At 35.5% G+C, this 13,697-nt stretch overlaps 1 protein-coding gene across 1 annotated transcript in view; it reads right to left on the reverse strand.

Annotated features, from left to right (window-relative positions):
• Window positions 1–12,639, reverse strand: part of LOC149075468 (uncharacterized) — a 182,602-nt gene extending 169,963 nt beyond the window's left edge. Inside the window, exon 1 of the mRNA XM_089242827.1 lies at window positions 12,446–12,639. Within this exon, the coding sequence (XP_089098953.1) occupies window positions 12,446–12,497 (52 nt within the window). The 5' untranslated portion in view covers window positions 12,498–12,639. The remainder of the gene's footprint in view (window positions 1–12,445) is intronic.
• Window positions 12,640–13,697: the final 1,058 nt, after the last annotated feature.

Below are 13,697 nucleotides of genomic sequence, written 5' to 3' on the forward strand. Positions count from 1 at the left end.
ACAAGGTCCGTCAGAGGAAAATATATGTGTACGATACGTATACATACAAATATGTTTCGGACGAGTCCCGATTGAAGTTTCGAACATTATTACAGAGGCCAATGATTTGAAAATCTTTCCGAATATATCTCTCTTGAAAGGAGAGAGCGAGCTTCAAGCTCGCACGAAGAGGATATTAGTGATTTCCAAACAATCGGGCGATATTTATCCCGATATTGCAGCAATATTTGTACAGGGATGTACCTCGGCTAACGAAGATTTTTTACTGCGACTTTTCTGTCTCGGATTACGAATACAGATTCGGTTAACGAATATTTTCGTTGATATGGATGCACATGCTAACCTAACACCACCACTCAATCATCATCAGAACTGCTGTCACTTGAGCGTGACTATGTCTAATAGTCATAATCACTTTCCAGATGTATATGTTACGGTAAATGTGATAAATCCGGTTATTACACGTAGTAACCGGTTATTGTGCATACTTACCAAGCATTTTGGTGAGTTTGATGAATTTCCCTAAATTTATCACTTTTACCGGCGATTATGCATAATACCCAAACGTAGTCGGTAAATTTAATAAGTACTAAGAGAAATATCACTTTTATTGGCGATTATGCGTAATACCCAAGCAATGATAACTGATTTATGGCATTTACTGTATTATATAGACTATATTCGCTTCTTTCTCTTGCACTGTTTTTGAATCATTTCATGTAAATTGGAAAGTTAAGCTAAGAGGAAAATACATTGAAAAAAGGATGCATAGACTTGAATGTTTTAAGAATTGTGATATCAAACTAAACTATCTGCACTTTCTAGAAGCTCTTTTTCCCCCCATCTTCATGTATGAGACATAGAAATGAGCTGATCAAATCACAAATGGATGGAGACAGCTATAAGCCCGACTGGATTGTGTACATCAGAGTTTCTCATCTTCTAAATTCTCATGCATCCAATTTTAGAGAATATCTCTGACGTAATCCTGAGACTCTCTAAAATTGGATGAACTGTGATTCAGCGTTCCCTATTTAATAATATAATATACTGGATCAGAGAGTAATATGCTGACATAGAGTCAGAGTTTTTGCATTTTTACGGTGCTCCTTCAGTGTTTTATGAAACTTATTTTTAAGTTTTGGGCAGGAAGGAATTAAGCGATCTTCCCAAAGAAACCTAGAGTCGTATTTTCGGCAAACGAAGATTTCGGCTGACGAATATAATTTCGGAACGAATTATCTCATTAGCAGAGATATCACTGTACTTGCATTGTCACGTGATGGATACCTGTTGTTTTTTTTTTCTTTCCCTGAATACACTTGTTACCGAATATACGAAATACAGGCTGCATTAAATTTTTTGAAAAGCGGATACCCCTCTGCAACCCTTGACTTTAGAAACATACTTTCAATTACAAAAAGTTTTCGAATGACTTATGGTCACTCAAAATTAACTCAGAAATCAGACGGAGCATAACAAAGAAATATAAAAGAAGAGATAATGACGTAACAAGATTTGTCCAGCTCTAATATACAGGCTTTCCCAAATTGTTTGCACAGCGAATTTCTCTTCAACCGTTGATTTTAGAAACATACTTTCAATAGCAAAAAGTTTCCAATAGGCGTGAGGTCACTCTCTCAAAATGCCTTAAATTTCCCAAAAGTGTCGTATACATAAAAAAAAAGAAAAATTAGCTTTTCATGCAGCCCCTACGTGCTAACACTTCCAGTTGGCGAAATGTGAGTGCGATTCTCAGAAGTAATTTACAAAAAATTGCACATTTTTAAATGCTATATCAACAGAGATATTTGACTTTGAAGTTTTCAGCATTTATCGCCAATATGATTGAGGGTGTGGTTCACGAATTCCAAAACATAAAATAAAGTCAACATTGTAAAAATTCTGCAATTGTCAAAAAATTTAGTTGGTATTTATTGTGAATAAAAAAACTGGTTGAGTTCATTCTATTTGTGTACAGTCCTTAACGGCAACTTTTGAGCCAATGAATAACTTACCAACACAGTGATAAGTTGTTGAAACATAGTGATTTTACAAGTTTAATATCTCGATGAATATCGCATTTAAAAATATGATATTTTCTAAAATTTGAAGAGAAAGATAGTTTTATTAATTCAATCAAAACACAGACACATTTTGGAGGCTAACAAGGAATGGGGCCCGATATGACGTTTTTAAAAAGTTTTGAAAAAATTAGCACTGATTCTCTATTCATTTAAATATGCAAAAAAATGGCGGAATTATATTATAGTTCACTAAAAAAATTTTAAATATTAATATTTAATATTTACAATTTAATTATATTTAGTATATTTATCTTATAAAATGCGTTTGAAGAAACATTTTACTTACCTTATCCCAAAATTCTACAATACATTACCACCAAACATCACTTACAATACTAATTTATCATCCTTGAAAAAATATATATCAAGCAATACACATATTCTCTCTCTTGATGTTACAGAAAATTTGTTTTAATGTTTTTCTGTTGCTCGTGTGTGCGTGTGTGTGGTGTGTAATTCTTAGATACCATAACCATAACAGTTGAATTTATTTACATGCTTCATCTAGTTGTTTTTGCTTTTCATTCTAACATCCAAATTTTTTTTTTTTTTTGATGCAGCATGTAAAACGGTTTTTAAATTGCATTCCTCTGTTGACATGATTTTTTTTTATTATTATACAGGGCGTTCTGTTAATGGAACGACAAACTCAGAGGGTTGTTAGTAGGCATCAAGAGGAACAAAAATTGCAATGGAACATGTCGCAAACCACGTTGAGAGAGTGAAAATTGTGAAAAACGCATGCACGCTCTGAGTCCAGAGGAGACGAAAGATGAATGTCGATTGATCGCTGAATGCGTTCGTGGGTTCGCTCACCATATCTGACGTAAGCAGCGTCTAGAAACGCATACGCTGGGGTCAGGGCCGTCTTAAGATCATCATGGGCCCCCGGGCTAAGTGATGTTTTTAGGCCCTACGTGGAAAAATCTCGAAAATTTCAACCACTTCTCATTTGAGTGAGGCCCCTCTCCTCTTGAGGCCCCCGGCCGTGCCCGAATGGGCCATACGTTAAGACGGCGACAGAGCAACAACTTTCTAATTTGGTTTTTTAAGACATGATGGTCATATAAAGATTTAGATTTTTGATTTTGTGAGACACTATATATATTTTCACCCTCAGAACTGGTATTGGGTAATTTCTGAACACATTTTGAGAATTTTTAAAATTGGAATCGTACCACTATATGACGGACGGCTGATGAGATATAAAAGCCGCATTATATTATTTACAGGACACCCTATACATTAATTAACCTATTTAACTCTTCCAATTTTTTGCCCGTTTAGTATACAATACCGTATAAAAAAAATCCTTTACTTTTTATGAGTCATGTTTGAAAGCGAATAGAGCCAGCGTCAATCAATCAATATAGTTTATTATACCTTCCATTTTTATTTCATCGATATCAACAAATCTCTTTCAACGGTCATGATATCGCAGTCAAAGTATGTAATATAAAAAAATTATCGATTCCAAAACTTTTGAGAACACTTTCTATCTAGATGACGATGAAAGTCCAGATAATAATAGGTAAAAAATAGAGAGAAATGGAGTTCCTATTCATAGTATCAGGTTCCATTTTGCTCAAATCCGTCATCCATCAAACCTTCAACAAGGATCCGCTTCAGGCATAAAATGATGTATAGGAAAGATATTCCTTTCCCAAATGGACGATGAAAACAGGAATTTCAGAGCAATTTCGAACTTTAAAGCCGATTTCTACGTGCTTTTAACGGGGATAATATTTCGAAAGCTTATCTGGATCCCCTATTAAATTTAGAGATTATGTCATTTGTAATTTTGGTCTTGATAATAATTATTAATAATCACTGAGTCATCTTTCTCCCAACCAATTACTCAAGTTATTATTATCTCCTAGTAATGAATATGAATTTTAACCCCGGGGAGACAAAACATTATTTCTCATGTCGCTAATAATAATAATGATAATATAAGTTTCCTATTGCCTTCCTAACCAATAAAAATTAATTATCAAATTTCTTGGAGACAAAATACTCGAGCGATTATTGACTTTACGAGGATTGAATAAACTGAATAAAAAAATTAACTCACATGGGCCGGTTAATCAGTGTTGGGTGAATCACGTGATCTCGGAGGCAACGCACGGATTTTTATTTAGGCACATATTTCAACTTGGTTTTGTCGCCTCGAGGAAAGCTTGTAATACGTACATCATATCAATTAGGGAAGTCGCCAATTTCGAAAGGAACGTTCCATACGCAGACACGTGCGACAAGAATTAGACAGGCCTTCTGGTTTGCCCTAATGGGAAAAACATACGTACATGTTTGACCACCATCGAAGCTGGGCCGAGGACCCCAAACACACAGTAAAACTCGTTTATAACGACATTGAAGATAGCGTGAATTTTTTCGTTATAACCGAGGTGCCGTTACAATTGAGGTTACCGTTTTCGAAACTTTCTTAGCAAAAATTGTAATCACTTGCAATCAAATGCTGTGCAAGAAGCTGTTGTTCTGTTATGATAAGGGTGACTATATTCGATCCAGAGAAAACTGTATATTGGGGTCATAAATATTACCAATTCTCGCCAAAAATATTACTGCCGGAGAAATCGTCAAATATGTCCAACGAATAACCTTCGGTGAGAAATATAGTACTAAAAAATATGCTGTAATGTAAAATATGTGTTTTTACGGGAGAAAAAAATTTCCACACAGGCAAATAAGTGAGATGAATATTTACAGTCATATTCATTTTCACACAGTTTTCATTCATTATGCAAAATACTTTCATCTCTGATTCTAGTAAAGATTATCCAAAAAAGTAAATTTCGTCCGAAATACCGGAGGAAATTTTTGTAATGGAAAACGTCAGAAAGCGTGAAGTTATGGGAAAATACAGCAATGTCCCGTTTTCGGGTCATGTTAGTTTAGGATCACGTCGGAGCGCCGAACCTCTTAAAAATCCCTTTTTCCATCGTTAAGTATCAAAAACACCATAAAATTACGAAAAATGTGTCATAACATCCGACTTCGTGGCATTTTCATCGACGTTATGGGTGCGGTTCTTCAACATTTTTCTATATGGGGATCAGTCCAGACCAAGAATTATTGACGTCATAACCAAATTGCCGTTACAGCTGAGGTCGTTATATCCGAGTTTGACTGTATACGAGAACTGGTATGTTAAACTGCTGTCTAGAGGGCGTTGCACTACTACGAATGAATCTAAATTCGAACAACTGACACTTCAAAGCATGTCCCATAGGCCACATGTGACCTTCAAAGCGTTTTGCAAAATTCCGCTGACGAAAGACTTACATAGAGTTAACAGGGCTGGATAAATCCATTGTCGGACATGCCCGGGGCATGTGAAAATTTTTACCAGGCATGTATTTTTTTATATGTTCATATATACTGAACGCTCTCTCTCTCTCTCTATTCATATTTATCGCATTTAATCTTGTATCAACATGTAATCTTATATAATTTAATCACGCAATTCATTGGAATAAACATATATACTATGTTGTAACCATTAGGTGCAGGATTCCACACTTATTTGTCAATTATTTGATCCGATAATTGACAGTTAGATTTTGTAATTGCATATGAAAAGTGTTCTTGAATTTTGATACTTCACCTCCATCGAACATAGCTCTACAAATTCCAAATTTCTGTGATAAGTAAGCCGCAACTTATCGAATTCATATTTTCTAAAACGATCTCAATTAATTCGACATATACTGACTCTCTGAGTACAGCATATATAGGCTGTAAATTTTATTTTATTGACCTTATACACTCACCTATCACATACAAACAGTTTCTTAACTTCTTCATCCAGCTCGTACGGAGCAGCATCGAACAGAGAAGTTTATAGGAGTCTTAAACACTCGGTACGCCCTGAGAAAATGTATCTACTTATTCACGCTTTCATAATTATAATAAGAAAGAGAGCTGCAACGTCAATATAATATAATTTTTTTTTGCTAGTTTTACTAATGTTAATTTACCTTACACAAATAACAACAGTTAAAATTTCGTACCAAACTTTTTAACTTAATTATTATTATTGCTTATAATATATTTGTTAATATCATGCCATATAGTTTTTCATTTGGCGCATTAATCAAAATTGAGTCACTAATTTCAATGGAAGATTTGTAACAGTTTTATTTGATAGGTAGCAGAAGGGGTTCTCACATATAATATAATATTGTACTGTATAATCGTTTTCAATAATTTTCTAGAACGTATATTTTTGCTTACGAAATTTTATTTTTACCTGTTTATTGGTTATGGACAAAAGTGCCTAAGAAAGGCACCATTTTTTTTCAGGGTGAATAAGTTTACAAAATATGGACGTTTAGAATCAGAGACTGACTGAAAGTGCGCAGTTTTTTTGCTGCGCAGAAAGAAATTCCCTACATGAAAAAGAGGACAACATGTTATTTTATCATTCCGCACAGATAACGAAATTTTGTGAGCAAAGAAACAGGTCTGTACCAGTGAAATAAAGGGCAATGTGCCCCTATCTGGAAGAAAACATTAAAGGGCACATTTCATGTATGAATAACATTTTCCCGTTTTTCTGCTAGCATCTTGGTGTGGTGCTCAACATTTCTCCCCCCCCCCCAAGACAGATCTAGATTTGTCCCGGGCCCCGTGCCCCTCTTGTAGGGGGTCATAGTGCTCACTTAAACCATTAAAGATAGATGCTTGATTTCATACTCAGGAGATATTCACCGACAACTCAGATGAACACCTTATGATTCAATAGGTTCTTCTATTAGCATCATGATTATTTCAGTCAAAGCCATATGTCAGAGTTCTTGTGCGGTTGCTTTTCTTCTGGTGATTATAATCAAAGCTCTCGACCCGTGAATATGTCTCCCAATGGGCTTACAGGGCTTCAACCTCGTGAATCTTGACCATGAGACGGCATGGAGACACATGGCCCCACATCCCGCAGTAGGGCCATAGGCTTAGATCTTTGATGGACCCCAGGTCGGACTCCGCGGGACCCCTCTAATATAAATTTGTAGAGTGAACACAAAAATAGAATCTCCTCTGATGAGAATTATCTCGGGCCCCTGGCAGGATCCCTGCCAGACCCATTCCTTTTGTGGGGCGATGCAGAGAACTCAGGTGAATAGGAACTTCCACGATAAGATCTGGCACAATGATTTACGACAATAAATATGTAAATTAAGAGGTGCTACCTAGGCCATCTTTCATTTTGCCCTGGAGCTATGATGTTGTTGGGGCAGCAGTAAAGACACACTTTTTTGGATTAAAAATACAAAATTTTAAGTTCTGTAGAACAGCCTCATTTTCATCAAGGGTTTCGCGAACCAGCGTTATAACCATCAAGGGTTCCGCGAGAAACTTTTCCCAGGTATAGAGAACAAGTATACAGAAATGGGCAGTCAGAACATTCAGGAGACAAACAGCACCACACTGTGGGTTCTATTATGATGTTGGCTGAAAGAGGCATTTGTCGGAAGGTGAACAAGTAATCCAAACTTATGCTGAAGGGATTCGACCAGAGAAAGGAAATTCAATTGGAAAAATTTTAATAAAGACTGAAAGATCCTTAACGAAAAAAAAGGGGAACCTAATATTTGTTTGTTTGTTTTTTCAGGAACCAGCTTCTCTCTAGAGGTAGGTGACACTTTTTGGAAGTGCAAGAAAGGAAGTGTGTTGAGATGAATTCAGCATTGAATAGCAAAGAGTGTTGAATACAATCACAACAAATGAAAAGTGTTGCATTTACCTGCGCTTATTTATCCACTCGTGCTTTCCCTTCAAAATTATTTCGATTTGTAAAAGTTTCCGCTCGCGCGCGCGAGAGTGAAAACACCGTCATAATAAATCTGTAAATACGTGCCGCTTAGTTCATTTTCACTAAGGTTTCACTTAGGGTTTCAGGTCACGGGCCACATCATATTGCTCCAAGGGACACATTAGAATCGGGAACCATAAGTAGAGCATGTATGTCTTACGGCAACGTTTACATACGTATGCTTGAAATCTACATGTAATCGTAATTCTTGAATGCAATTTTTACAGGTCATTTAATTGAAGAGTCGGTCAAGTGCTCGCTAGCACGAAATCGGGCATGAGCATTGAGCACTCTTGGTGCTCGCGAGTAACAGGTTGAAGATGGATGTTATAGACTCTCTGTTAAAAACTTAGTTTTAACAATTTTCCAATACAGAGCATGAAGTATGCTCTCCGTGCTTCAAAACAAAAGGGACTTCATAAAACAAGATTTACATCTGAACATTGCCACCTATCGACGATTTTTTTTTCTTTTTGAATAAAACGTTTCATTTAATGAATAATAAGCACATAGAGACTATTTGCAGGGCTTTAAGATATCGCTATTCCCCCTCCCCTCCCCCTCCACAAAAAAATACCATTGGTAGAGTTTTCAGATTCGGCCCGACGGAACGCAGAGTTTAAGCCGGCGGTAGAGATTTCATACCGTAGCAAATAGAGGAATCCTTTTCACAGGTACCCACGGAATCGAAATAGACTCTCTCTCTCTCTCTCTCTCTCTATCTATCTATCTCTCTCTCTCTCTCTCTCTCTCTATCTATCTCTCTCTCTCTCTCTCTCTCTCTCTGGAAATTTATTTTCTCCTGTAGCATGAGATGTGTCTATCGTTCACATGCAAAATTTACATAAGAAAATTCGATGTAATATTTATGATGCAGCGATAGTTCGAATGAAGTGCCTCCTTATTTGCATACACATAAATACTCGTACGTACAGGGCGTTCGGTATATCAACCGTTCTTCGAGACGGGCCGTAATCTCTGTCTCTTTTACAGAAAAGAGAGAGAACTTGAGCAGCTGTCTCCACACCTCCATTCAAATGAGTAAAGACAGTTGCAAGAGCCATTTACACTGTGCAAATGCTGGGGATTTATTTACACATGCGAACCACAGTGCGTTCGACACGTCACTCATTATTCTGGGATCCAAAAAATAAGAAATATACAATGTGTCCCATAAATTCGTAAATAGTTTAACCACTTCACATACAAGCTTTTTTGGCAAGAAATTTGTATTATATCTATATGACGAATCGGCGATAAATCTGGTAACCTTGAACTAACATAACCAATCCCTTTCTTTCTTTTTCTGATAGTTAGAAAGAGAAAAAAAGGGGGAAAGAAAAATATATAAAAGGAGAAAGTATAATAGATAAGGTTAGATAGGCGAGTTCTCTTCTAGAGAGTCTTCTTTTCACCCTCACTTTACGTGTTCTCTTTTGCTCTTACGTGTATAGTAGTAGAAAGATACATTATATGTGTGAGGAAAAAAAACATTGACAGGAGTATAGAAATAAAGGAGGGGAAAGAAAGAGCAAACTTCCGTAGAGATAGGGTTACTATAAATCTTAAAACAACGGTCCCCAAGGGGGGGTGTCTGGACAGGCAGGGGTCCATGGTTTTTTTTACTGTGGGGTGCACGGCTTAATTGAAGAATTTTTAAAAAAAACAATTAATGGCAAATTGAAAAAAATAATAGCCTATAAATAAATTGCTTAAAGTAAAAGTTTTAATTAAATTAACGTGCAAAAGCACAGCTGCAATGTAGGTAAACTGCAGTAGTAATATTGTTATGTTCGGCAAAAATTGCACTTGCTGTGGCGTCTCTCGATAGGAGTATGAAACGTTTTAGTTCTTTTTGTATTTCAGTAGATGGCATTGCTATCGCATTACATATACAGTCGAGTCCCGTTTTAACGAATACCGTTATAGCGAAAATCTCATTTTAACGAACGCTTTTCTAACCCCCCAGATATGCTTACATAGGAGCAATGCAGAAACATAGAATTTCTTTATAACGAAGTGATTCCTCCGGTTTCTTAGAGTTCGTTATAACGGGACTTGACTGTACTAGTACTGTATAGAATCTCCTGCATTGTTGGAGAGCATTCTTGCCGTGAGATGGCTGTGGTTTTTGCTGCTATAAATGGGGGTGCATGTCAGACACCAAGATTTAGGAGGGGAGGAGAAGGGGTAGGGGACAAGACTAAAAGTATTTGGGTACCACGTATTTAAAAAATCAATAAAAATTGAATGAATTGGTATATTTCAATGCTGTTTGCGAAAAAGCTATTCTCACGTAGAAAGATTTTCGTGGTGCAGAAAAAAAATTAGCTCCAACCTTTGTCGATAGAGGGCACAGCACGAAAGCAAATCACTTGGGGAATATGCAAATCAGAGTCCTATAAAATGCAGGGTGTATGATTAACAGCTCATTTCTGAATTGTCCTGTCACTGGCGCTTTCATAAATTTTTCATTGGGATGTTTACATTGGTGAATAAAGTACTATTGGTGAAGTTGTTTTACCTCAGACCCTAATCGCCAGCTAGAGCGAAGTTTCGAACACAGAAGAGATTGAAGGAAAGTTTAGTTCCAATTACTCTGGTCGGACATTCTTGCAACGCTCTCTATCAACAAAAATTTAAACTAATTTTTTTTTTCTTTTCTGAACCAAGAAAAAAAATTCCCTTTCGTGAGAATAACTTTCACAAACCTCATTCAAATATACCAATCCTTTCAATTTTTATGAATTATTAAACTTTTTACTAATTTATGGGACACCCTGTATATTTCCCAACAACCTACACATCTTTGTTCTTATAGGGTTCTCATAACGCCTGATTTTCCCATTCAAGTGAAAGTCGCATTCCCTAAAAAAGTATCGCGTACATTTGTGTGCCCAAGTCCATAATTTTCAACAAAGTAATTTCAAACTCATTTCGTTGAAAACTATGATTTTTGTTATTCTTATTAAATAATACATTTTAAAATGTAGAAAGCAGGTGTGACTATCAACACGTATCTTGCGTATTTATCCCAATACAAAGCAATATGATCTGACGTTCATCTCGTAATTTTTTTGAAGTTAGGAACCGCAGAAAACCAACTTCTACCGACCGCCGGTTGAGTTCGAACTCGGGTTCACTATAGCCACACGACCACATAGCTGCGATAACTATGACTGACACTGCACTCACAAAGATAATGATTTTCAACTCTTCAACAGTTATACTCAAGGCAGGGCCTCCGTTTCCAGACACGGGGCCCGGTGTGGAAGTTATAGCCTGGCCTTTTATCTCGGTTTTTTTTTTTCTTCTGTGGAGAGGAATCAAAAATATTCAGAAAATTAAAATCATGAAAATGCAGAATAAATGCCAGAAATAATTTCAGAACTGATGAAAAGTTAAAATTCCACAATTGAGGAAAATTCACAACAAATGAAATAAATAATTTCACAATTGATGAAGATTTTCAGATTACCAGAACTGTGAGTTCAGAATCCCGGAATTGATAAAAGTTTAGAATTCATTAAAAGAACAATTCCAGACATGTGGATATTCCTCATTTAAGAAAAAAATAATTCCAGAGTTATTTATTTCTAGGTGAAAATTCAGATTTACAGATTTGATGAAAATTCAGAATTTATGAAATAAATTATTGTAACCGTAAATGCGAGACCCCCCCCCCCTCCCCTCCCTCTCAAAACTTGGGGTCTGGAGCGACTAGCAAGTTATAACGTCCTTTCGAGCATTGATGAAGAAACTCATGACTCAAGGCAACAAGCCCGTCTCCAGGAGATCACGAGCCCATGGGCAAAATGATGTTATGAGGCCCAAATCTGTCTAGAATCCAGAATACGTGAAAATTTAATCATGGAATCATCCAAAAAAATCCATGTTATCCTGGATGACCCTCACGCACTTGAGACCCCAAGCAAACCACTGGCAAGTTCATGTTAGAATTCTCAAAACTTTTCGGGGCTTCAATTTTAATTTTTCTGTAAAAAAATCAGCTTTAAAAGTCATCTAAAAATTATTGAGGGTTACGTTTAATCCATTTTTTACTTGTAACGCATTCTTCATCATCTTTGTTAATATAATCATTAAATACTTTTTTTTAATTAACATCATCAATAACCATTTCTTTAGATTGAATACGATTTATTTTGGAGACTCCTCATCAGATCAGCCGCAGCTCAAACTTGCAGGTTTCTCCAAACGTACGAAGAATTAAAACACCACTGTATCGATACGACAGAAATGAATTATAATCAAAAAATATTTTCATATTACAGCTCATGTACCGGAATGAATGTAACAAATAAATTCGGAAATTTTCGTATTTCGAAATAGACTAAGTAACATACTTTAAAGTAAAAAAAACACATTTTTTGCCGTTATCCATTATATTATTTACTATTACATTAATTCAAATAAAGTTGTATAAAATGAAAGTTTTATGCATAACGTACATTTCTCTAAATACTATTTTCGTAAAAGTAAATGATAATTTAGTGATGTAACTTACTCAGATTTAAAAAGGAAATGGTGAATAAAGTCCAACTCATCGTCAAGTCCATCAGAGTGCTGCTATTAAATACAATAAATAAAAAAAAAGGAGACGGGAAAAACAAAAAACACCACAACCACTTTTTCAATGACAACAAGAGCCTGAGCTACTGCTGCCGTGACACTGAAAGTTACGGTCGCGCACTTGACACTGAACACTTTTCACATGTAACTTCGGTTTCCCCCTTCAACATCGTCATAACTTAATCCAAAGTGAAGTGAAGTATGGTTGGTATTGGCTGGAGAAAAATGCAGCGAGCGATACCAAAACCAACGAGCGCCATCTGTGAGAGGGAGCAGAAAATATATCGGGAACTTACTTTTTTAATATTTGTAGTTACTAGAGCCTGGAATTTTTTTTTTTTATATATGCACTAAAACAAGTGGCAAAATATGCACTAAAAATATTTGAAATATGCGCTGAACTGTTCAAATATGCACTGAAAATAAAGATAAATCTGCACTTAAATATACCGAAATATGCCTTGAAATCAAAAATATGCGTGAACACTAAAAACAAGTCCATCTAATAATCCCTGAAAATTAAAAATATACTAAAAATTGAAAATAATAATAATATGCACATGAAAATGAAAGAAAAAAGGAGAAACTCATAAAAATTGTAAAACATGCATTTAAAAATGCTGAAATATGCATTTAAAAACACCGAAGTAGCCATGATACGTATCGTGCGTATGATATGCAAAATAAAAGTATATAAAAGAAAAATATACACAGAAATGAAAAAAATATGCATATTAAAAGCACTGAAGAACCTACAAGAAAAGAAAAATATACAGTATAACTAAAAAATATGCGTAAAATATGAAGAACACGATTGTATTCTATAAGTGCAAAAAATTTGCATTTAAAAGGGCCTATAATATGCGTTTAAAAATACCTAAAACCTAATATGCCTTAAAATAAACAATACTCAATGGTGAAATATTTTCTTGAAAACATTAAAGAAATCTGATTAAATCCACGGAATGAAAAAATAATCTTACAAGCATTAGTACAATGCCAATAGAAAAAAAATGCTAAAAATATGCACTTATTTCTAATATTTCGGTGATTTTATGCATTTACAATCATGTCCATAAATTAAGGATAATTCAGAATCACACGGAAATCGAAATCTAAAGTAAAAATCACACACATCTGCAAGAATGATATGCAAATTTTCAGATGATGCCGATAGTACGTCACAA

This window comes from Pholcus phalangioides, unplaced genomic scaffold (assembly GCF_987345545.1).
Source record: "Pholcus phalangioides strain wild (caught in Gottingen) unplaced genomic scaffold, Ppha-v1.0 ptg000015l_1, whole genome shotgun sequence".
In the NCBI taxonomy this organism is placed as follows: domain Eukaryota; kingdom Metazoa; phylum Arthropoda; class Arachnida; order Araneae; family Pholcidae; genus Pholcus; species Pholcus phalangioides.